We start from the raw sequence: 26,011 nt of genomic DNA on the forward strand, positions 1-26,011 counted from the left end.
GAAACGAGCGTCAGCTTCCTGGATAGCTGCGTTTGTGAGATGAGTGAGCGGCAGACGCCTTCGTGAAACTTCCATCAAGTGTCGCACTCTCCCGTGGGACTTGGAAAAGCAGAGTTTGCGAGTGGGCCTTGAAGTTGGGTGGTAGCGGCGCTTTGTGGAGTCTCATCAGAGTCTAATGCTTCCATGAGCGGAGAGAACTATTATGGGCTGTTTGGGAGCCTGCCAGCTAATCTGAGATGGCACTTTTTTTTTTTGCCATGCCTTAGACTGTGTTTCATAAGCGGTCGATGCCTACCGATAAGACCAGAGCAAATCTGTGTATCATCAATCCTTTCTCTCCATGTTCTTATCGAGATAACAGGCGCTGGTGATATCTGCTCTCTTTTGAATTCACAGTGCCTTGAGAGAGTGTGAGAGGAGAGGGAGAGAGAGAGAGCAAAATGCTATAGATTGACATGAGATATTTATTAGCCAAGGCGATAACCCGAATGTGAAGAATCCTCGTTCGTCCTCTCATGAACCCATATCTCCACAGTTAGAATCCGTTTTGAACTGTTGTTTGAATTTGTTATGGTAGTGATTCACCAGGGCTACTGGGAAAGGATAATAGATTTGTTTGCTATGATGTGCAAAGTAAGGTGGACCTTTTGGCCTGTTCAGTCATATGCCTTATCGCATGATTTACATCCATGATCTTCAACTGCATGCATGCATGTGTTAAATCCTTCTTCCCTGCATATTTCATATTGCCAGAGATCCCAGGTGGTTGCTAAGGTATGAATTCACTGTCACCTGGGAAAAAAATAGGCTTAACACCAATGTAAACAATGTAAACAATTCACATTTTGTGAAGCACATCTTACCTGCTTATGCTAATTTCTCAGACCTTAAACTTTAGCAAGGCACAGGTGTTTAGGCCTGTACACATATCCTTTTTGTTTTCACTCACTCACTTTCACTCTCTCTCTCTCTCTCTCTCTCTCTCTCTCTCTCTCTCTCTCTCTCTCTCACTCACACCACTCCTCCCTGACTCGTTCTCCCTTCAGCCAGGCAGGCCAAGGAGGGGGATGGAGTCATTTTAAAAACGGTCTGGTGGCCCACTCAAGCAGATGGCGAGGGCTCCAAGGATGCACACGTGAGGCTAGAGAGGGCCAGAGTGCTGGAACGGTCACCCAGAGGGGTTGGTAAGGGGTTAGCACACTCCCAAACCCCCCCTCCCCCAACCCACCGCGAAAGGGTGGCGCGGGGGCATATTTACAAATCACACGACATGCCACCCATATGGTGTTATCACCCAGAATAAGTAAAAATGGCTTCAGTAGGTGGAAGGGGCCAGCTGCAGGTTTTTAAAAAAATAAGGAAGGAATAAGGAGATAAGGAAGAAAGAAAAAAGGACTGAGAAAGAAGAAGAAAGAAGGAAGGAAGAGGGAACAGAGGCAGTGAAAGGAGAGGCATATTCATGTTTGCTTTCAATGCAATTTCACTGCCTTAGACATTATCCTAGCAATAAGCAAAGCACGACTAATTGCATTAGCAGCAGAAATGTGAGACACAAACAATTTGTTCAGCTTCGAAAAGCGCACGTCCTGAGGGAAGAGAATCAGAATGCTGTGAATAACTTTTCGAAAATCCATTATGGCAGCCTTTGATTTCAACATGATTGGCTGGTGATAGGAATGGTTTACGATTAAGAGGGGGATAAAGATATCAGGACCGTTGATCATTCTCTCCTTTTCTCTCACTCTCCTCTCAAAGCCCCTGGAATGCCACTGCATACATTTAAAACAGCATAGCCCAGAGGAAAGGATGTGAGAATCATAAGCATTTTTATTCCAATCACCGAAACGAAAACTTGCATTTCTTGTTCTTGTCCTTGATATCAGGTCAACTGAGTCAGCACCCAAATGCAGTGTATTCACGACTGTTCAAATGTGTGATAATGTGAAACTTCTCTTCAGTAAATACTTCAGGGAACTGAAACTTGAACATCATTCCTCACACCCACTACTCCATGGCGTGCGTTCAGTGGAAGAAACATATAATATAGAGAAATAACCGTCCCTGTCTCGCCCCCCTTCACCACTCTCCACAGTGGAGTTTTTAATGAAGATAAACCCTCTTAAGTACACCTGACGTGCAGTGGAGACATAGAGGTCAGCACAAATGTTCTGATTGCTCGCTACAGACATGATGGATAACACCGAGCCAAATATTGACTTTCTCTCGGTTGGGCGTCGTGAAGACCGCGTAGGTTATGCACGGAGCGCAGAATGAGTAGCAGCTTCCAAAACTCTTTGGACAGGAGCTCCGGTGAGTGAACATAACCAGCTAACAGCGTCCGGGCAGCCAAGGTCACACGCCTGTCGATACGGGTTTTCGAAATAAAGCTGGTGTCCACGTCAGGTGCCGTTTTAATCACACCGAATCGAGAGCTTGGCTCTTTTTCTAGACTTTTCACGGGTGACATATGATACAGTAAATGAGATATTGAAGCGAGAAAGAAAGAGAGGAGATGAGAATTAGCTCCCGCCTCTTTCCTTTTCCTTATCTCGCTCTGACTCACAGGGGACAAATGGAGCCAAAAGACCCAGACTGGGGCTCACATCTCTAGGCCAATCGACAATCGAGTGCCTCCCTCTCTTCTCCTGGACATCTGCCTCCTGTCTTTAATAACTTGCCAGAGGGTCTGGCAAGATACCCACCTCAGTCTGTCACACCGGCCCTCCCCAAGTGATAATATCACCAGATGGTGCAATAAAAAATCCTTTTCATTACGCTGTTGGTGTCATTTCTCGTGTGGAACTGAGAGGCGAATGATCCTTTTATTGTCTGGCCTACTATTAAGGTTTTAGTTTTTTTTAAACAGCGTCATAAGACCTGATCTTTTTTTTTTGTTTGTCTGATACAAGATCATGTTTAAGTACATTTCGAACAGAATAATTCTATGAATACCAGTCAAAGGATGCCCTCCCCTGTGAAGCCGCCTCTCGATGAAGCATATGCCAAACTCAGGCCTTTAGAGAGGCCAATCAGAGCGGATGTGTTCAAACCAAACCGACAAGCGCAGCCCACCGGAGTGGTTCCACTCAGCCAGTCCACGCGTTGACCTTTCATGCAAACCACCCACCTGTCAAACATCGGTGTGACAGGCAAGAAGGGCACGGCTGAAACACACCGGAGAGACGCGGTGTCTTCGCTCCTCCAGCTCTCCGCAGATGTTCCTTCTACTGCAGAAATGTGAGAGAGGAAGAGGGAGAGAGGGAACATAGGACAGAGAGAGAGAGAGAGAGAGAGAGAGAGAGAGAGAGAGAGAGAGAGATGGACCATAGGATGATGGTAGACAGAGAGAGAGAGATAGAGAGAGAAAGAGACAGAGAGAAAGAGAGAGAGGGATCACAGGACAGGCAGTAATGCAGGCTGTCTGATCTGATTATACACTAGGCCGTTATAACCGCGTCAGTGCGCATGGCCTCCTGAGTGTCCTGGAAGGCAGGCAGGAAAATGTGCCACTGGCGCTAATACCTTTGCCGACTGGGCTCAGCGCACAGTGACTCTGCATGTCTATCATCTCTCCAGTATCTCCCCCTTGCCACTCTCCACATGCATGCACTCTCACTTAAGAGGCTTACGGCTGGGAAATGAAGTTCATCCCACCTGTGACTTTTATATTTCTTGACTGCCATTAATGAAGTGGCGGTGGGATTATGGGAGACTGTAGGAGCTCGCACATACAAGCGAAATGTCAAATAGATTCAACACCAGAGTGGTGTCACTTTCTTTCTGTACAGGTCTTTCTGTATGCATGCTTTGTGTACCCTTTGTGTACCTCAACTTGATTCATGTACACTTAGCTGAAGCATCAATTTACAAGTAGTTACAGCACAGTAACATTCACACATTAAGATCCTTTACCAAACGACTAGAGACCATACCACATGAGCAACACATTTAAAGATTAATATGACATGAGAGTGTCATATGCTGATGTTGAAGTATGAATACTAAGTGAAATGCAAATTAAAATTAATCTGTCACACATTCTTAAGTATCACCAAGATGTAAAATGTGACATACTGCAGTTTACAATACAGTACAAAGACATCATTTATATGCACATTAAGTGAGCAGAAAATGTTTGCTGACAAATAAACGTTTGGATAAGACTCACTTCTGTAGTCACGGCTTACTAATGTAACAACTACGGAGAGGAATGTTTGTCATGCTGATATGGTACAGCTGTGGAAAAAGTATCCATTTACATTTACATTTACATTTAGTCATTTAGTCATTTAGTATCCAACATGGTATTTCAAGGTCAGCAGTGATTGTGTAACCCATGGATGACCTGCCATGTCCATGAGGCTTCTTCAGTTTTCAACATCACAACAAGGCACGGAGGTCATGACAGAGTACACGGTCACATGGTTTGGTATTCATTTAAACAGAAGAGATAAGCTACGTTTCTAATTTTGGAATGCAGTGCTTTTCGGCTTTTAAGTTTGTTTCCAATTTGTGAGGACTTGCGCAGTAGCCTTGAACTTGATTCAGATGCAGCTGATGTGATGCAGCGCTTTGGAAAGTTGGACATTCTGAGGCCAAGCTCTCATTAATTTTGACCACCCAGATGCAACAGAGTACACTATCTGACACACTTCAAAGGAAATGTCTCCCCTCCAGATGAATATGAACCACATATCGTTTATACATTACTCATTAATGGAGCATATTTACTTGGCCCCACTTGACATGCTTAAATTAGCATACTGCACAACCACATCTCCATTTTGCAAACATTTCTAGTTTGACAAATGTGTCTTTACTGTCAATCTGAGGCCAGGGGTTATACAAAAATAAATTGTACTTCAGGGCCACCATACATGGTTATATATTATGGTAACTAAAATTCACAAGATCGTGCCAAATGTCTTACTATGAATATGTCTGTTTTATATTGCATGGTCACTTGCACACCAGGACAGCAATGTCAATTTTCCATCCAATGTCTTTTCCAAATGAAATGAAAAGACGTGTCACGGTAGGGCCAACCTGCTAGCAAGCCAAGGTAGGTTTATGTATACAAACATGTCATTCAAAGGGCTCTGAATCAAGAATATAACAGTGAAAATAATAGATAAAAAATGCCCAATGGGGACATGACTCTGGTCCATGGTCCTAAAAAATGTAATGTCCCCCCACCCCCCGAACAATTAAGGTGTGTGTCTGTCATATTTCAGAGGCTTTTAAAAAAAAGAAACTGCATATGCAAGAATGTTGTGAGAAAGTATTATCCATGTCAAGTCAAGTCACATTTATTGACTTTAGTGCTTTCCAGTCGAGGTTAATCCATTCACAATGAAAAATTTAAAACAATAGAAGAATAAGAGATTAAAAGGACTAAAGAGACTAAAAACATATAAAACAAATACTATATATAGGACATATAACAGCAATTAAAGTGAAAGGATGAAAGTGAGAGATAGATGAGCTGACGCTAAAACTAATAGATCATAGAACATGACATGTTCTGAATCATGAATCATAAAATCATAAATATGGATAAAAGAACAGAATAAAACCACCAAAACAATAAAGACACAATAAAAGAACAAAAGCATGGAATAAACCTCAGACTGACTAAAAGCACAAATAAAAGCCTGACTTCAGATTGGGCAAAGTGCAGCTAAAAAAAGAATGCTTCACTGAGTTAAAATCCAGGGAAAACCAGTGTTTAAAGTGGGTTTCCAATCGAGTGTTTTCGCAGGCAGTCTAACATAAAATGGGAGACGATTCCATAATTTGAGACCAATTACAATAAAAGCTTGGCCATCCTCTGATTTAAAATTAGACCGAGACAAAATCAGTAAAAGCTTACATGTGGACCTTGATGGAGTGTAAGTGGAGTGGAGATGAGAAATATATTTATAATCTTAAAATCAACCCTGAACCATAGGGGCCAATTTAGTTGGACTAAAACTGATGTATAGTGGTCAAACGTCTTGGTCTTAGTAAATGTGGTCTAACGTCTTGGTAGTTAAACTCATCACTCATTACTGTTGTTAAAATGCAAAAGTGAAAGCATAACAGGTCTAGGTCCATAAGTCTGACACAGCAGTGCAGTCTTTCCAAGTGAATGAAACCCTTATGCAGTATGTGCAATAATGTATTCTCCACTCCAGTGGATCTAAGTGTTCTCACAGGGTTATGGTTATGGTTATGGTTATGGTTATGGTAAGTGCCAACCTTACTTGACTCTGCAGCCCCCTGAGGCATTGAAAAGACTTCAGAGGCTAATGTAACATGCATGCCTTACATAGCCCATCCACACCATTAGTGACAAGGTGAGCTCATCACTCAGCACTATTGTTAAACTCATCACTGTTGTTAAACTCATCACTGTTGTTAAACTCATCAACTTAGTGTGGTTTGTTGTCAGGCTTCAGCAGATCTTAGCAGTGTGAGATATCTGGCAGAGCAGCATTGCAATAAACAATTGTCATCTTCACCATCACCGTCTGCACGTCACCTTGTTGTAATAGAGACTCCCAGTCACGGATACCCTTTAACACATTTTATATCTTTTTTTTCTATGAACATTTGTGTGCACAGGAACTAGGCACAGTGAATAGTGTGTACAGGACCTTGGTTAGTGCTGTTAGAATGTTAAGTGCTGTTTGGTATTCAAAATGCTGGCAACAACAGTCTATTTGCAAAACTAATAAAGGATATAAAGTGTCTTTTGGAGAAACGTATCATTGGTTATCACATCGACTCAATACCACTAGGTAACGAATATGGATTAGGTTGATTTTAGGCCTTTAGAGTTTTAGTGTCATTAGTAATGAAATTAGATTACATGTTATTAGACTAAATATTATGATATATCCTATGAAGCAGACAGAAGTACATCACATACATTCCCAATCATTTAGATATCAGAAGGCTCTCTGAACTTTGATAGTTATTGGGTACTTCTTTCATTCAGAATGCCCTGCTGTTTATCAGTGGGAAAGGGTGTGATTGCACTCCTGTACGGTAGGGGACAGTGCAAAGCTAAATTAATCCGTGTGTGAAAAACGTCAAAGAATACATTTAGTTTCGGCTGCTTCCTGGACGGACTTGGTGGCTTAATAATACGACCTGTAAGACTTCTCTTTTAAATTGTAAAAATATATTTATTTTGCATGTAAGTTACTTTATGTGTGCTTGCTTGCAGGTCATAGATTCCAGGTCGATCCGATAAGTGGTATGAGAAGCAAAACGACATCCTTGCTAACTTCAGCATTTGTAAGCGACAGACACAGTAACGATATCGTTACCATTACATATGGGTTTAGGAACACTGTTTAGTCACACAAGCCTCAGTGAACATAGTAATAACGTAGTTCAACTTCAACTCACGATGTTGCACATAGAATGCACAATGGCCATATTCGAATTGCAAAATATTTTTTAATTTCAATGCCTTCTCGGGCATACTGAGCGCAAGGAAAAGGTTGAACACAGGCACTCAACATATCAGGAATCAGGGTGGAATATTGTGGAAATGTTCTTTAAGATGAGGCAGCAGTTGATTGTATAATTCACATTATGTACCTCTGTTGAGATAGAACTCACATTATGCAACCAGTGAAAGGGCTGTAAGAACATCTTTACTCTCAGTCTTTAGACTGTGACATAACGTGAGTACGGCTGAAACAAGGAATGGTTGGATTTCTTTGCAGGGATTAGTGGCCTTTGTGCTGCCAGCAGTCCAGATGACTCAAATCTTTGTTTATGGGACCCTGAAGAAGGGACAGCCCAATTACTCCAGGATGTTGGACCCTGTCAACGGGAAGGCTTCATTCTGTGGGCGAGCCAGCACCATTGACAAGTTCCCTCTGGTCATCGCTGGCAAGTACAACATCCCGTTTCTCTTAAACATTCCTGGAGAGGGTCAGAACGTCCAGGGGGAGGTATACTCCGTTGATGACCAGATGCTGGCATTCTTGGACCGTTTTGAGAGCATCCCCCACATGTACCAGCGCACCTTGGTGAAACTGAAGGTGGAGGAGTGGGTAGATGGGGCTGGCTGTGCCCAGACTCCAGGGAGCACGATGGAGGCCTTTGTGTACAGCACCACCACCTACCAGCCAGAGTGGGTGAAGCTGCCGAGTTATGAGAACTACGACGCATATGGCGATCATGGTTTAGAGTATGTTTTTCGTGAAGCCAGGGATGATTAGAGCCTGACACTGTCTCACAAGGCAGTTGATCCAGAAACTGATCATCTCCAGTAGTAGACAAAGTAGTTCACTTAAAATGGACAGAGGGGAAAGCACTTAAATATCAGGGTCTTATATCGGTTTAAGGAGTGTCTGGTTTAAAATCAGGTTTATACATCTACTGTTTTCTCTAAATGTATGTGGCAAACCTTTACTTTAGTGGTATGGTTTGGGCAACTTCTGCTAATGTAGGCCAGTAAGGCCAGTATGAGTATACAGTTAAGCAATTTCCCAAAGCACTTTTTAAAATCGATCAATGTGTAATGAAGCCATGCCCTGCAAAACATCATTGTGTCCAATTTTTAAGTTGTTTGATTCGTTTTTGTCTTGTTAAGTGAAAATCACACGATCACAAATATAAATAATATTTATAAAATATTTAGGAGGCATTCTTATGTGTGTTACTGAGCTGGTACTGTATCTCAGGGTAGGATCAATGGGCATTCGAGCCCTTGTTTGGGTCCAGATATTTTCTACTTCAGGAATGATTTCATTCTCAGTCATCCTGTCAATCACTCAGTGTACTGGTCACCACTGCGTACTCCTAACTGTCCTGTTCTGTTTCAGAGATTTGAATTGACAGGCATCAATAACACTCCATGTAATATTTCAAAATTCATTAACTAAGCTGATCTCCAGGAATTGTAATGTGGTCTTGTTATACCTCTGGCTGTCATGAGTAGGTAGATTTGACGTCACATAGAATAACATTATGTCTATTGGTTACTGCTGCTCTCATTGTTTGTGTGGACCATCAGAAAAACTAAGCATATTTACAGCAGATTAATTCATTGGACTAACAGCTTTTGATTTTTTATATTCTACCTAGCTCTTGGTAGTTCATTTTTTTGAAGAGGCATTTTACTTGGTTGTCTTTGTGTCAAAGAAATGTGTGATTTTATGAAGGCAATGCTCCCAGAACAAGTCATTAATAATAATTGTAATACAAGTGGTATAGTAATAAAGTTGTTGAAATAAAGGCATTTATTGAGAAAGTAGTCCCCCGAGTGTTTATTTTGATCTTATTTCATCAAAGTTCTTATTTCAGTGTTCTTCATATACTACAGATTATCACTTCAAATTCACCACCATGGTTTTCCTTCTATTTATAATCCATGTCTTTAACATTCAACCAGGGACAGGTTGAACATTAACAACATTAACAACAAGAGTTCAATGGTTATGTAATCAGGGAACAAGTGTGAACGCGTCCTTGAAGTTACCGCTACAGCTGAAGGTAATTCAATTTATATACCTTTGAATAGATAGGAAACACATTACTCAACTTGTGACGTGACTGTGGCACATCTCTCCTCCTGATATTCTGAGACTTCAAGAGAGAAGGACTGAACAGGACATGTTTGGATTTCTTTTCAGGGATTAGTGGCCTTTATGCTGCCAGCAGTCCAGATGACTCAAGTCTTTGTTTATGGGACCCTGAAGAGGGGACAGCCCAACTACTCCAGGATGTTGGACCCTGTCAACGGGAAGGCTTCCTTCTGTGGCCGAGCCAGCACCATTGACCAAGTTCCCTCTGGTCATCGCTGGCGAAGGCAACATTCCTTTCCTCTTGAACATTCCCGGACAGGGCCACCACCTCCAGGGGGAGGTCTTCTCCGTTGATGACCAGATGCTGGCGTTCTTGGACTGCTTTGAGTTCATCCCCTACATGTACCAGCGCACCCTGGTGAAACTGAAGGTGGAGGAGTGGGTAGATGGGGCTGGCTGTGCCCAGACTCCAGGGAGCACAATAGAGGCCTTTACGTACAGCACCACCACCTACCAGCCAGAGTGGGTGAAGCTGCAGTGTTTTGAGAACTATGACGCCTATGGTGATCATGGTTTAGAGTACACCACTCACTTTTAGAAACGGTTGATTATATTTTTTTGTGTTGTTAGCAGAAACCAGCACAATCACAATATTTCTGAGGTTTTCTGTGCTAGTGTGTTCTTTTTTTTTGCACCCTGGTTGGGGCACTATTAGTTTGGAAGAAATCTGCTGTTTCAGAAATGAGTTTGTTAATAGTGATCCTGTCAATCACCTTGTGTTACCACTCTTCCGTTTCAAATCTGAATGAGCCGGGACTCATAACACTGCATGTAATATTTCATCATTCCATAAACCAGGTACATATCCAGTATACGTTTTGCTTTCATGAGTAGGTAGGACTGATGATATTCAAACAAGAGAATCCTGTGTGTGGCGAAATTTTCATTTTCTGTATTTGACCTACCTGTTTGTAGTGTCATGGAAAGGCACGGGGTGTCCAGTGGATTATAAGAATAATACGAACATAAAACGATTTTAATATGGTGTAATAAATAAAGTAATAACTAAAGCAGTACATAGCAATTAAGTGGTGCTGAATTATTATACCTAGTTTACTTTACTTTTCTTTCATCTTTACTGTTTTATATCTTTGTACTTTGGCACAGACGATAAGGACACACATTTACAGTAGAGTATGTTTTCACAATCACTACTACTAAGTTAAAACGACCAAAGTCTCATATTTATTGTGCACACACTGACCATCATACATTTCCTTCCACATATAATCCATTGGTCCATCATTCATAAGGTGTTTTTCTTTATTTCGCATTCCTGTAGAGGAAAAACTATTTTCTAAAATGGTTCTTTGTAAACGTATCAACATTTAAAAAACGATATGAAGGCAAGGACAGCGTTCAGAAAAAGAATAAAATAAAATAAGACAGATATTTTGGCACTGGAACATGGATGAAAAGGCAGCAATTGGTGTTGCGAGTGAAATGGACACAGAAACTAAACATGATGCAACATTACGTTTTAGAAAAAAAAACAAAGTGGTTCACAGTCCTTATTAAAAATTGTATAAAATGACGACCTACAAAACAAACAGGTTCCAAAAAAATGGGTAAAAACACTTAGAAAGTCTCTGTGGTAGTCTCATGCCAGCAACTGAACAGCACCAACACATTATTAAAAAATGTCCAGATATGCATAGACATTGTGTTTAGATTCCTGTGAATTGTAAAGTGAAAGAAAAATCTAATCAAATCAACACAAAAGAGGATATCGTGTCGGCCCATCCACATGACAGAACAGCATGATGTGGCCGTTGGTATGCTGCCACAGAGCAGAAAAGAATGTTAAAAACGAATGGCTTATCCTCTGTGCAGCTTGATGAAGAGTAACCTGATTGCGATGCCAGTGGGTAATTATTTTCGCTGGGGTGGCAGGATTAGGAGTGATATGTGTTTGTGAAGGGGTGAGGGAAGGGGAGAGTGTGCCAGGCTTCCCCTACAGGTGCTCTAGGTTTCAGTAGGGGTAGGGGTCTTTCCGGCTGTGGAAGCGGGCGTGACTGCAGGAGCTGGTGGCACTGCGGAGCACCTCCATCCACCTGCAGGCACATAGAAAACAGGACAGCACAGAGAGACGTTGGCACGGTTACTGGGCAACAACGAAAGAGGCTGCAGTCAAGACAGGTGTGCACTGTTAGGAAGCAGTGAAACACATATTTATGAACATATACCACTGCAATGATATTAGGGGATTGTTTTAGGCATTAGGTAAACATTTTACAACAGTTCCACTATTAAGCATTTGTATTTGACAATTTAGCTTTGAAAAGGCAATGATTTGCTAACAAAATATGTGTTGTTTTTTTATCTTGCTGAATGTTACTCCTGACGTTGACTCCGTACATCATGAAATCTTTGCCCAATACAAACATCTGTTCCTATAAAAGTTGAAATTGAATGTGGCGTGAAATAAAACAGTACCTCTCAAAGGTGTACTCGCTCTCGGATCTAAAGTAGTAGACGTGAGATTTGAAATGGAGCTTGAACACATAGTCCTTGTGGATGTTCTCGGACTCCGATGGAATCGTTATCGAGTACCCAAGCAGAGGAAGACTGGCCAATGGGAAGTCATCCTAAAATTCAACCAATAAATCAATCAATCAATCAAATCAACCAACCAAAATGTGACTTGTTTTACAGAGCACAACTAAAACATAAGCAGAAACGTATTATATACAGGAGTGGTTTAAATCCTAAATATGCGAAGGCCGGTTTACTAGACTAATCAACATTAGAACATTTTTCATTTCAAAAGGGACAGGGTCTATGTCCACTATACACATATATCATTATGGTAATGGTCCAACAAGTATTTCCTAAACTACATATTCCTCAACATAAACTCCAGGGTTGATGGGGCATAACCTGATGGGTCTTGTAGAAGAAAAGACTGAAGTTGGTGAAGACGACCCAAAGTTTTTGCCAGCCATTGCTGTTTTTGAACTTCCTCAGCAGATTCCCAGACAGCTGATTCTAAATGAAAATAGACAAATAAAACTTTAGATATTTTAACCATTAGATATATCAATTAACAGTTCATAATATCTGCATGCCTACACAATCACTATGATGTCACAGTGGTATGCACAGTGAAAACTGGACGCTCGATCACCATATTGCTTAGCCTCAACACGAGTTAACCCCTTCAGGTACGGAACTCACTCATAACCCTCAAAATCACTGTTAGCATACTGGATGAATTATCAGGTGTAGACTTGGTGAGTGTGGAAAACAAAGCAGGAATCTGTTTAATTAAAAATGCCTCAACATCTATACTGCATTCACTGACCAAAGCACAACCTAGTCCAACCTTGGCTGCTTCAAAGAGCTGCAGTGGTTCACCTGAAGTTCATGGTGTATGCCACTGGCATTTCTTCACTTGTTTTACTCTTTCATGAGGCGCACTCTCTCTCTGTTTGAATGCATAATTACAGCTTCAGGATAACTGCCAGGGAGCGTCCTCATTTCAGAAAGCACAAGGCTTGAATTTGACTAGACATTACATGGGCTTGATGTCATACTACTCTGAGAACTATGACATTTCATTACAACTTACAAATTTGTCAGCTGTCACAAGTTGGATTTACATACCCAGTCTAACGTGGTTAGAGTCATGTCTCGTGCACTCTCTCAAAATGACTTTGACCAGGCTTAAAGTAAGCGTGGTTGATATTAATGGCCTGGTAATTACTGATTAGACAGTCTTGAACAAAACAAAGTCTGACAGGTGAATGCTTGCTAACATGCTTGTTACAGCAGAGAAATCTGAAAGGACTACGGGCTCTTAATGAGTAATGTCAGCCCTGCAAATGAGCCCTGCCAAACCAAGGCAAACCAATGCACAGAAAACACTTTCATCTCGTTGCATCTGGCGCTTCCCAGAGAAATGACAAACAGAAGACGATAAGCTCTATGGGAGTAGCTTATGTTCTATTCTGCTACTGTCCCCTCTTGTTACTGATGATGTATGGTAATACACCATCCAAAATTTTCTTTTATTCCATTCAACTTGTTTCAGATGATCTCTTTGGAGACTTTTACCAACACTGGCAGAGTCATTATTGTGGTTAGGTTATAAGGTTTAGCTAATGTAAGTTAGCATTTTAGCTATGGGTACAGTGAAAGCAGAAGAGGCTGAAATCTAAACAGCCCGTGGTGTTGGCGAGGCCTTCTCATTACCTCTCTACTCTTGAGGGAGTCACTGAGGGAGAGGCTATGGGCTCGATACCAGCACACCACTGAGACAGACACGGGCCCCTGGCCTCTGAGGAGCCGTATGGCCTCGGGGCCCCTGACTGGCCTAGGGTCCTCTTAGCACGGGAGGACAGGCAGACACAGAGACAACCAGACAGGAAGACGAGGAGACGTGCAGGCGATGGAGACAGACAAATAGAAAGAAAGACAAAAGACAAAGAGGACCACATACACAGACGTTAGAGGCAGAGATGCAGAAGTGTAGACACAAGAAATAATTTAGGAAAGTCCACCAGCACCATCACCATTTTGAGGTGAGAAAGGCAGCACGGAGTTGTACAATCAAGGCTGCTTGACCTGAAATGTTTTAATGTGAGATGTGACTGTTCAGATTGATCAGATCTGGGTATGTTCTTTTTAGCATTTTGCAATCATTAGCATTCTAAAATTCAGGTGGGACTTTCAGAGTTGGTCTGATGGAAATCTACAGGAAAGAAGAGAAAGAGGAAGCAAGAAAACAGTGATCTGCCTCTACAGGGCATGACCCCTATACACTGTGAGACCTTCACGTTTGTGGCGTGGTGAAACTGGATCACACTGTATAATAGCTGCCTCCCTAAGACAGACGGAAAGTGAAAGAGAACATGCTACATAAGGCTATTCAGCACTTAATAATCACTTTGGCTGAGTCAAAACAGTCAAATCAGAGAGGCACCTGTATACTAGCATAAGAAGAGCAATCTCAGGCCATTTAAAACTAAGGTCTCAAAGAAGGGCTCCAAGGAGGTCCATACCCATTAAAAAGTGATGGAAGAGAAGTAAAGATTAATACACCAAACACCAAAGATGAACGGAGAAGACACTAAATAGACCACAACAGAAAATACAGACATACACATACACATATACAACCATAAACACAGATGAGGGTACGGCTTGGGAAAAAATACCTCCACGGCAACACTAAAGTCCACCATGGACACGCTGGTGTTGCGGTGCCAGCACACGTGCACCGTGGTGTTGCCACGGTGAGGCGCCTGCCGCTCCAGAGACGTGCGCGAGGCACTCAGGTCGTCCTCGGACTCCTGGTCCACCCCAGGGTCGTCAGGGGATTCTGGGAAATTCAGTAAGGGGAGCGCTTTAATGGCGAAGGAGGGGAAGGGTTCCTGTTTTGTTCTCAAGTGAGAAATGTGTCACCGTCAGCAGAGAGTGGGTACTTCACATAGAAAATGTTGGTCTCATAATTCATCCATACTTACTGGTGTAACACTAAAGGGTCTTTACATTTCTTAACAATAGGTAAAGAACACCAGAGACTGCTTAGACATGTGATTACAATGAAAGGTTTGGAAAAGATAATCATCATGGCCAGACATATTGTAGTTTTAGACCCTTTTTTCCTCTATGAATCTCCAAAATAAATCTAAAGAAAAGGACACCAATCCAGTTAGAACACGGGACACAAGAGATGCTGGAACAAAGGTGGGAGGGACGTTCACAGGTTAATGTTACCATCTCTACCTGTAAGAGACAAAGCCGTGCAGAGGATTTAAAGGTTTCAGGGTGCCAGACTTCTCAAGTTGCCGACCAGTCAGGCTGCCAACATGACGGCTCAAATTAGCCACCAACTACAGCCATAATTCTTATACTGACAAAGTTATAGGCATTTAGTGAGTGGTGCTGCTTCCAAATCATTTCCCCAGTAATTGTCAACTCTAGACTGCCATTTTGGAAGACACTATAAGTATATACTACAGCAGCCACACATGTTGAGCTCATGACACATAAAAGGATGCAGAACTTAGTGCACATATTTAGTATTTACTTACAAACAATCACAGGCCAATACCGAGCAGTCAAAGATAGCATATAAGCACAGGTCAGTTTTAAAGTGGTTATACTGTTTAATAACGGGGGAGTGGAGGGAACCTACTGCTGTCAGTAAGACTGCTGCCCAGAATTTCTGATGAAGGTCCATTGCAATTGTCTGCCAGGTCTATGGCTATCTTGATGTCCTCCATCCATTTCTCCATCTCAGAAGCAGAGCTGATGGAGCACATATAAATATGACAGTGTTGACATACCAATGATCCAAAGGTCCATTATTTCTTGATGTGAAGTGTTCTAGTTGACTGCAAGTAAACAAACTAAGTAAACTAGCATTATAACTGTAATAAAATTGTTACCTATTCATTTCTTTAATTTTTATATTTTCTATGTAGCAATATGATACACAGGACAACGTAGAGACTACTGTATATCATTGTGAAACAATGCTGTTCAGGCCAATACAAAACTCCTCCACTGGATGCCATGGTCTTGATCTGGTATGGTTTACTCTATTAGAACGACTTCCAAGTGATCCTTATTTAACACCCAGTGCTAACTGACTAAAATGGAGATTATTTTACAATCATGTAGATAGTGAATAGCCTGTGCTAATAGTTAGTGCTGATTGACTAAAATGCAGGGATTATTTATATACGGAGAGAACATTCCACAAACAATGTGGTCATCTTGAATATCTTGTTATACCACCAAAAAGAAGAATCACATTGTCTTGCAAAAATGTGTTCTGGTAGTTTGTTCAATCTGTGTATTTGTGTCTTGCAAAGGGGAACGCACCTGGCTGCAACCACCACAGACTGCCGCTGTCCGAACAGGGTGAAGGAGTGAGGGACGCCCCATTCATCTTCACTTTCTCTGATCTGAGAACAGACACACACACACACACACACACACACACACACACACACACACACACACACACACACACACACACAAAAGGTCAGTGTCCTAAATCATGCCACCAAGATAGACACTCCTGATGAATATCCAGACACAAACAACTTCAACACACACCAAACATGAAAGCCATACAATATAAACTCTTCAACTTTACTCTGGATTGAAAGAATGATTCATATTTGTCAAGTTGAGTAGGACTGCACAAGCAGTACATGCACTGACCAGCAGGGGGCAGGCTAATCTAAAACTACAGATACTCCTCCTCTGTTTTTAATAGTCCTGACAAAACATTGCACATACTTAAAGATGTGGTCTGCAATTCGGTTTTTGCAAAAGGTTGTTGTTGTTGCTGTGTTGTTAGAAATTACACCCCTCCTTTCCGTGCTCCTGAAGCATGTGTGTTGATTGGCTGGAATTGTTTATGGCTCGCCACGATGTTTGATTCCCATTTACAGAGCCAGGACTAAGTGCAAACATTGAAGTTTTTTTGAGTGCCAAACACGGAACAAACAGTTAAAGGACTGTGGGGAGCAATTAGCTGAATTTGACAAAAAGTGTATGGGATTGTAATTGCAGACTCCACCTTTAATTACCCACTATATCTGGAGAGCTGATAATCTTAACTACGCAAAAAAAACAGCATCAACGCCAACAAGACACAAAGCACCCATCATAACATTCCCCCTGCATCAATACCGTTTAAGCCCCTGTAATTGTTTTAATATCCAATCAATAGTCTAATAAGTTTACACAGTGGCGGCATGGGACATGCCATCCTGCTCCGAGTGCCAAGACAACTCACTGCACTGCCTGACTCCTTACTGAAGCATGTTTATGCAAGGGAACAATGGCTGCTTCTGTTTGTGTTAGAGTGCAATTAGGAGCGAGCCCCAGAGGGAGGGGAGCACTGAAATGAAAATCCATTGGCTCCAGTTTGCAGTGGGAACCTGAAGCTGGCCAGACAAGGACAGCTTACTCTGCCGCTGTTGAGCAAACGATTCCAGAAGCGCTCTATAATCTTTGCTGTTAAGAGAGCAAACTATGAAGACTGAGTTCAGAAAATCCTCCTCAGTGCTTTGTGTTAACCTCTGTGTTGACAGAGTGACATCCCATATAAATGCTGAAACACTTTTCTTTAGAATAACTGGCAGCACAGAGGCATTTTCTGCCCTTTTTACCATCTTTCTTCCTTTCTAGCATGCCTTCTTTCTTTCTTTTTTCTTTCTAGTTCCTCCTTTCAGTCAAGTCAGATCAGTCAGTCAGATGGCTGAGTGCATGGGTGAAACACACACACACACACACACACACACACACACACACACACACACTTTTACTCCCTCAACTTCATCTTTCTATCTGTTGATGTGGGTATCTGATGAGGATGGTGGTTTAGATGATGATGATGACTCACCGTCATGCCGTAGAGAGGAAGCTGGCCGTGCACTTTGAACTGATTGGCGGCTGTCATCCCTCGACTTGTGTACAGCAGGACGTCATTGAACTGAGGCCGAACAGGAAGAGAAAAGTAAAAATAGACTAGGATGAATACACACACACACACACACACACACACACACACACACACACACACACACACACACACACACACACACACACACACACACACGGACACACACAGGATGCTGCAGTGACCCAATGAAGGTCACTGTCCTTTGTTGTCGATGTCTATTCACACAGTCGGCAGGCAATAGCTCAGCTCAGTTGTTTAGCCATCTTAACATCTGTGGTAGCCGAGCTCCACCTCTGCTGATATTGTTATCAACTTTCTGGAGATAATCAGTATGTACTTTATGATAACAGCTGCTATATTTGTTTAACCTACAGTAAAATGTAATGTTTTCATATATTGTTGTATATACAAAAATAGGAGAAAACATGTCTGCAAATGCATTTATTGTAGGCGCAGACACAGACAAAAAGAGAGAGAGAGAGAAAACGATTACCAGGAAAAACATTCTCTGCTGCAGGCCTTTCCCAGACAGCTTGCTGAGACAACCCAACCTGATAAACTCCTGCCAACAGGACAAAAAAACCAACATCACTTAAATGAGCAAAAACACTGATAACACAGAATTGTATTGGCGCTCTGGATTACCTCGAGGGGGAAACCACAGTGGCCCTATTCTCAAGGTACAGCAGAGTCTGGACTTTGTAAAACAGACCAGCTTTGTATCCTAGTGTTACGTTTCACTCACAGTGTACAAAAAAAAAAACCTGTACAGCAGTGTGGAGACTTATTTAAGAAAACACCTTGTATTTAACATAAACTTACCCGGCCAGGAATGACCAGATTGTCGATGCCGATCAGGTCTTTTTTCAGCTCCAGAAGTTTCTGGAAGTTCTCCATCTTGATCATGGTGCCGTGGAGCTGGGCCACCATCTCCGATATGTCTGCCAGAGCAGCTGCAATCAAAAGAATAATTAGAAATACTTTGCAAAACTTTCTGTTTCTTTACTGATTACTTCACCTCATTTCTTCATTACCATGTATTCAATCTTCAGATGCTGATCCAAACTGAAGTACAATTAAGCTGCGTTGTACTGCCTTCATAGAGTCATTTCTTTTCATTTTAGTCTCATGCTAAAACTGGGTTCTAACAATGAACTGAACTGAATGAATGAATGAATGAATTAAGTAATCGTTCCAGTTGCATAGGACTCTCTAGGCATCTATTTATGATTGACAGATGCTTTGAAAATGTTGTACAGGCCTCATCTCAACATATTTTCTAGCGTGTTCTTAAGTTAGGAAATCTGTAGGGTTGCGGTCGAATAGTCTTCTTTGTTTAGGAGGTTCATAACGGAGTGAAATGACCCAGATTACCAATAAGTGGCAGCCATGATAAGAGCTGTTTGAATTCTCTAAATGCTGAGGGAAAGGTGCTTCAATGCTTCTTAAGCACAGGGTACACTGGACCATCCTTTACGAAAGGAAAGGGGGTAAAAGCCATCCCACAATTCCTTGCAGCAGCGACATTCACGAAAAAAAAAAATCATGGCAGACGCATAATCACATAGTTTAGTCTAAGTGTAGTTGGATTCTCTTAGCACCACGATTGTCTTTTCTTAAATTCTTATGAATTCTCCTTCACATCTTTCCATGACCTCATGATGTTCTCTATCAAGGAAAAGAGGTTGGGAAACGACATAGAACTTAGAACCTTTTTGACTTATTCGACCGCAGCCTCAAATCACTTAAGACTGATGCCTTTGGCCTCCGCTAACCAAACCAAACCAAACCAACACCCTCTCATTGTGGCACGTACCTCTGGAGTCCCTGAAGTCTTCGTGGGTAGGGGGGTAGTGTTTGCAGAGGCGCTCCAGGATCAGCTTGTAGTGCATGAGGCGGTGCAGCGGGCGCAGGAAGAAGATGTTGAGTGGCAGGTAGCAGACCTTCTGCAGCTCAAAGTCACGGCACAGCGCCTCCAGCCGCCGCGAGCCCCGGCACGTCCGCTCCAGCTCCAGCAGGGCCTCGGACTGCTTCTGCAGGTGACCAGTCATCAGCTGGGACCAAAACAGAGAGAAAGAGAGAAAGAGAAACATAGAGAGGATAGAAGAAAGAAAGAAAGAGATGGAGAGAGTGAAATAAGAGAGAGAGCGCAAAGTGTTCTAAAGTCCAAGCCATGAATACTACACTACTCAAAATACTGACTGCCACTGATACCACTATAGGTAGATTTATTAATGAACGGCACTGCATTGATATGTTACATATTATATATATATATGCTGAATATTAATAGAATTTAATGTATTGATTATTAAGGTATTTGAGTGCCTACAGCTGGCTAGACATGATAATGGTTTCCACACCATGTTGCTAGCAACAACATGCAATTAGTGTCTGTGCAGTTTTAGGGCAACAGAGTGACATTCCAACCTTCAGGCCCTGAATGTTCTTCAGCATGACATCTCCCACACGCTGGTAGTCTCCTTTGATGTGGGCGTTGGACCGGCCTTCCCTGGTGGAAAAAAAGCAAAGGGGAGGCACATCCATTAGTGCTTGTAGTGGTTGAGCTCTTTCAAGTTACAGAGCCAAGGTACAGAGAGATCCTAGATTTCTATCTTTGCAGCCAAAAGGTGTTTCAAAGTGTCAGTTAACTTGGCACACACAGAAAGAAATAAGGGCCGTCTCTATTACAGAAAGACTGATGGACCTGAGCCTCCTTATAAAGTAAAGTATCACTAGGCCTAACCTTGGCAGTTTAGGGTACAATGTTACTTTTTGTGTTACTAGGTACAAGTTGGACCCCTTAGAAAATATAGAAAAGGATTTACTAAATGTCCTCCTACTAACCCACATGAAACATCTTCTTAATGCTCAGTTTTGGCCACTAGAGGACTCTACAGCGCAGCATTCAATCAGCCACAGGCTTTTGGAGCAGAGCAATGGCATTAACCCTTCCATGACCAGCCCCCTCGCACATAGACACACACACACACACACACACACACACACACACACACACACACAGTATAACTCACAACTCAGACCTGTCAGTAGCAGCAACATCAAGCCACGAAAAGGAGGAAAAAAAAAAAAAAATGATGTGATTTATCTGTGTCCTACAAGTGGAACTGACTCTCTGCCTTTCTCAGCAGATTGGGCTGTGGCAGCATGGGTATAAATTACATTACGGTTCATCCAGAACAGCACAGCAGAACGACACGGGAAGAACTGGGGGGGGGCTACAGGAATCTCCCCTCGCTTGGTCCATTTGTTATTGTCAGATCTCATTCTTTTGGAGGGGAAAAGGGGGCCCCGGTGAGAGATCATGAAACTGTCAGGGCGACTCACAGAGCCTTCTGTTCCTTCTGTTGTTGTTGTTGTTGTTGTTGTTGTCGTCGTCGTCGTCGTCGTCCCGTCCCGTCCCACCCCCCCCCCCCCCGCCCCCCCCCCCGGGGTTCATCATGACAAATATGCTGACTAGTGTGTAGTGTTTCTTTCAAAGGTTCAATAACCCTCCACTTCCAGGCCCTATTCTCCTGTGTGTACGCTTATTGCTTCAGTGAGGGGCGGACATGTGGAGACAGCTGAGAGAAAACGGAACAATTGAATTGTTATGTGATTGCGAGGCTCATCCTAGTCTTGAACAATAACAGCATTATTGATCAGAACCGGATGTACTAGAAACTTCTCTGTAGGGCATTCGACAACTGAGAGGAGTAGAAGCACTTTCTGTCTCTCGCTCTGACCGTTTCAGGTCACTGTTCTTGGCATCCATAGTAATGGGCGCTATAATATGAGGCGTTATGTACAGCTAACGAGACACTTCAGAGCAGTGATGGAACCTCCTTCCACACTCATAGCCCCGCCCCTCCAGGAGAGACCAACATAGTCTTGCCACACCGCTCGATCCCCTAGGGCTCCCAGTTGCCGTGACAACCTGTGAACCTGAGACGCTTTGAAGCTGGATATGATGAAACGGGTCCCCTTTCCCTGACAGCAGAGAGATTAGCAAAGCAGCCTGCCCATGGGGTCAAGACGGACCAGATTAGACGTGGTCACCACGGATCACTGAAAATTAGATCAGGGGGTTTGGTTGGTGGTATGGTGTGGTGATGGTTGGGGGGGAGGGAGGGCGCTCACTAAAGGCAGATTATGAAATAATTAACGACGTGAACCGCATGGTTTACTTCAGACACTGTTCATTAGGGGCCCTTGTGTTGTCAGTGCAAAGCATTGCTGGGTTTCCTTACCCATCTTGATATGAATTATTCACTGGACTTCAAAGGCTTAATTGACAGAGATTTTATTTTTCATTTCATTTTTTTTTTTTTTTTTACTTTAGAAGAAATCGTTTTAATGTGAAGCCAGAACCAGACTACTTCTATTCTGACTGATAAATATAAAAAAAAACAATCTTTCTTTGTAAAAACAGGTAAACGGGTGAGTCTGACTCCCATCTCAGGAGGTTATTTATGTGTGTTGCAAGCCCTGTAACCCTTAACATCCTCATGATTTGGCTCAGGTACTGAAGACACTCAATACCTCTTCATCTGCCCATGTGAAGAGCTCAGAGCCTTTAGGACAAAGCAATTTCATGCAGTGTAATTGCTGTTTTGACTCGAACATGAAAGGGATCCATCATCAACCTACTTGGGGAATAAAGACCCCAGGTTTTTTTTGTATGTGTGGAAAAAGGCAGTGACCACCTCCCCCTCCATACACACACACACACACAAACAGACACACACACACACACACAAACAGACACACACACACACACACAAACAGACACACACACAGAGACACACACACACACACACACGAGGTCCACAACACTAATACCTACCACTGTGCCAGTCGCTGCTCCACCTCCTTCAGGAAGGCATCATGGAACTTGAAGACGGGCTCAAAGTTGGCAAATATTACATTCTTGAGCGTGTCCGGCAAGGCCTCTTCTTTCGACATGAATTTATGGAGCGCCTGGAACATAGACAAACACATCTGGCATTAGGGTCAACAGCAGGATGATGAACCATTTCATATCATGTTGTTTTGAGAAAGCCACACACTCACCCACCCACTCACTCACTCACTCACTTCAGAGCGATTAAAAAAGCGCATTACAAACACCTCAGGAGTAAACAGTAGAAGTAAATAGCGGTACACAGCGTTGTGGTGCCATGAAAACTGGTCCTAAAGTGTTCCGCTGGGGGATCTTGTCAAAATGTCAATGAAAAAAAATCCCTAATTTGAAATGCACTTAAAGTGACTGATGACCATTCACTAAGCTAGCTCCACCACAACCCAGGAAGCCAAAAGCATGTTTTGGTATACAACTCTCAGGGAGGTCTTCAGAGACAGAAATGATTTCTAACTGAAACACGCCACAAGTGTTTGCACACTTGGGTTGCATTCTTGCATTAAATCACTGCTGTTTTGCAATTGCTTCTGTTTTTTTTTTTTTTGTCTTGCTTTGTTTTGTTTTAAACCTTCCCAGTCTTGCAAACAGGAACCTCAACTAATGAGATGATTCAACTTCCTCCCACATACATGTGGGTGGAGCAAAGCAAAACATAAACAACAACAACAACAATAATAATAATAATAATAATAATAACAACAACAACAACAACAACAGCAGCAACATGCTAAACCTGTGTTTGGGCCCAGTGAAAGCGGCTGAGTAGAGGAGAGATGATGTGGTTGGGGGCGCTTTGAAGGCAGAAGGTAAGCACAGCTGTTCAGCGTGGAGGAAAGGGCTGGAATGGGCGGGGCTCCCTACCAGTTGCAGACGGATGCTTTCAGATCCCGCAGCCAAGGAAAATATTTATGAGAAGTGTAAAAGCGTCGCTCCCTCACAGACACGCATGTGTGTACACACACACACACACACACACACACACACACACACACACACCCTCTGGTGGCCCCTACCACCCTAGACTTCAAAGAAGCTGGAAAATCAGACATCCAGGAGGAGATACAAGAAGTAAGGGAGTGAGGGGGAGGGAGAGAGAGAGAGAGAGAGATAATGTAGAGAGATAACGTAGAGGGGACAGTGAGAAAACTACAAAAGGTGGGGGGAAGGGCGGTTTGTTTGTTCTTGTAAATAAATCAGCCGCTGCCCCTTCTACCGGTTCAAGGGTCTTCAACAGAAGTGATAATATTTGCCCTGGTCGTCAAAACAGTTCCTTGCAGAGGAAAAGGCTGATGTTTCGGGCAACTGCTTTATAAACAGCCCTAAGGGACCCTCTTGGATGTTCAGACGGAGTGAGTCAAGACGCTCATCTTGATCGAGCAAGCGGCCTTGAGCACCGTCTCCCAGAAAGACTTGTTTGCCAGGACTGTCTCCCTACGGGAGATAAAATTGCCCAAACACATAGCAATCCGGTTTCCAGCGTTTCCCCAAACACTGGAGGAAACACAGTGAGTCAGAGTTTGAAATGATTGGAAGCCTGCAGCTGAAACGTGTGTTCCTTGTACTGGTGTAGAACAGGGTAGCAGCAGGCTGTCGCGGTTTGCTCTGTGTCAACATGGTGCTGAGGGTGAAGGGGAAACAGCATTTTCAGACTCAACTCATCCGTCAGCAGGGTCTTACCACAGTGATGACCTCCAGGTCCTTCAGATACGTCCGCTCTGTGGTCAACAGCTCTTTGGCAATGAAGTACGCTTTGTCAGTGGGGAACCTCTGAGGGACGGAAGAGAGAAAAACAGAGAGAGAGAGAGAGAGAGAGAGAGAGACAGAGAGAGAGAGAGAGAGACAGAGATGGATAAATGGATAAAGGAGTATTAAACCACTTTGGGCTCATGTCATTTAACAGGCTGAACCATAACATGCTAAGGCGACACATCAATTAAGAGATTTCCTTTCCAAAGCTGTGGTGATGGACAACTCCCTGCCATGCACTTTGTTTGGTTTCTGGCTCAGTCTCATGTGGAGCCCACTTTAGCACTGAAGCAAAACACCAGATAGACACCAGATCGACACCAGATCAACTTTGCATTGACTTTCTACTGCTACTTAAGACTGCCAGTACTTTCTATCTGTCCCACATAGAGGGGAATTTAGGTTGGCTTATCTGGGTCTCCGGCTATTTTAAGTAGATGAATGGGGGGAGGATGAAACCAGGGGAACATCCAAAAAAAACAAATGGGTACGAGTTTAAAGGACCCCAACTTGAGTCATTCCTGGGGCAGTCAGTCGTTCATGCCCACCTCTACCCTTGCCTCTATTTCTAGCCTTCTGTCTCCATCTCTCTTCATATCTCTCTCAGTCTCTATAGCTGCACGTCCTCAGTTTATCATACTGATAGCATAGCAGGGCTGTACAGGACTTTAATGTCTGCCCAACTGAAGGTCCTCAGTTGTCCTCATATCCCCATTTTTTTCTTTCCTTTCTTTCACCATCTCTCTCTGTGCCCTCTACACCCTACTCCACCCCCCCTTCACTCTTCTCTTCTCTCCCACTGAAAGACAAACCTTCCTCCGAACCTCGTCCTCGTCGTCCGTGCGGACGAATCCGGCGTCGGTCAGCAAGGGGCTGGTGAGGGGCGAGGGCTGCCGGCCATCAGGGCTCTGGCCTAGGCTGAGAGCCTGCTGCTGTTTCTGGCCATTCACCATCATCACCCTGGAGACAGCTGGGGAGTCGCCCGGGCTGCTTGGCAGGGGCCCTGGCGAGAGACAGAGATAAAGGAAAGTAAGATGGAGCTGAACAAGGTGGGTTTACATTTACACTGTTAATTGGTCCAAAATCAAAACAGTTCAGTTAAGTATACATAGTTAAGTATACATAGTAACATTGATTGAGAGTTGTAGTTGCAAGAGGGTGTCTACTCTACAGTATTCTGACGAGTTTCATGCAAAAAAAGAAAAAAGTAATTTCAGACTATCATTAGTGAAGCTAAAAGTGCTGGCAAGAATTAAGTATCAGATTTACTGCCAAATCTGACATGAAATCAGAAACGGGATTTCAAGTAAAATAGAGAAAGCAACA

The 26,011-nt window shown here is 42.9% G+C and overlaps 3 protein-coding genes across 8 annotated transcripts in view; 2 read left to right on the top strand and 1 right to left on the bottom strand.

Moving 5' to 3' along the window:
- Nucleotides 1-7,050: 7,050 nt before the first annotated feature.
- LOC105911790 (gamma-glutamylaminecyclotransferase-like) lies at nt 7,051-9,256 on the top strand. 3 transcript variants are annotated; one of them, XM_012840625.2, is made up of 3 exons: nt 7,051-7,139; nt 7,214-7,284; nt 7,722-9,256. In XM_012840625.2, the coding sequence occupies exons 2-3, from the start codon at nt 7,246-7,248 to the stop codon at nt 8,220-8,222; spliced, it is 540 nt and encodes a 179-aa protein (XP_012696079.1). In that variant the 5' UTR covers nt 7,051-7,139; nt 7,214-7,245; the 3' UTR covers nt 8,223-9,256. The 3 variants fall into 3 exon arrangements, with proteins under 3 accessions (XP_012696079.1, XP_031414698.1, XP_031414697.1); XM_031558837.1 differs by having other exon boundaries at nt 7,088-7,139; nt 7,214-7,243; XM_031558838.1 differs by lacking the exon at nt 7,214-7,284 and having other exon boundaries at nt 7,085-7,139.
- Nucleotides 9,257-9,357: 101 nt separating this feature from the next.
- LOC105911705 (gamma-glutamylaminecyclotransferase-like) lies at nt 9,358-10,671 on the top strand. Its single transcript, XM_012840536.3, is given in 2 exon segments — nt 9,358-9,785; nt 9,787-10,671. Coding segments are annotated over 2 exon segments (474 nt in total). The 5' UTR covers nt 9,358-9,653; the 3' UTR covers nt 10,129-10,671.
- Nucleotides 10,672-10,752: 81 nt separating this feature from the next.
- farp1 (FERM, RhoGEF (ARHGEF) and pleckstrin domain protein 1 (chondrocyte-derived)) overlaps nt 10,753-26,011 on the bottom strand; it is a 68,123-nt gene continuing 52,864 nt past the window's right edge. For 3 of the 4 annotated variants that reach the window (XM_031558833.2, XM_031558835.2, XM_031558834.2), the window contains exons 14-27: nt 25,498-25,688; nt 24,617-24,706; nt 22,865-22,998; nt 20,449-20,530; nt 19,835-20,072; nt 18,841-18,971; nt 18,512-18,580; nt 17,959-18,048; nt 16,425-16,507; nt 15,733-15,845; nt 14,750-14,913; nt 12,471-12,578; nt 12,027-12,178; nt 10,753-11,644 (exon numbers count right to left, since the gene is read on the bottom strand). In XM_031558833.2, the coding sequence (XP_031414693.1) occupies nt 11,563-11,644; nt 12,027-12,178; nt 12,471-12,578; nt 14,750-14,913; nt 15,733-15,845; nt 16,425-16,507; nt 17,959-18,048; nt 18,512-18,580; nt 18,841-18,971; nt 19,835-20,072; nt 20,449-20,530; nt 22,865-22,998; nt 24,617-24,706; nt 25,498-25,688 (1,727 nt within the window). In that variant the 3' untranslated portion in view covers nt 10,753-11,562. The remainder of the gene's footprint in view (nt 11,645-12,026; nt 12,179-12,470; nt 12,579-14,749; nt 14,914-15,732; nt 15,846-16,424; nt 16,508-17,958; nt 18,049-18,511; nt 18,581-18,840; nt 18,972-19,834; nt 20,073-20,448; nt 20,531-22,864; nt 22,999-24,616; nt 24,707-25,497; nt 25,689-26,011) is intronic. The other variant, XM_031558836.2, reaches the window with a different exon arrangement.

The sequence above is a fragment of the Clupea harengus genome, chromosome 21 (assembly GCF_900700415.2).
Source record: "Clupea harengus chromosome 21, Ch_v2.0.2, whole genome shotgun sequence".
Classification (NCBI taxonomy): domain Eukaryota; kingdom Metazoa; phylum Chordata; class Actinopteri; order Clupeiformes; family Clupeidae; genus Clupea; species Clupea harengus.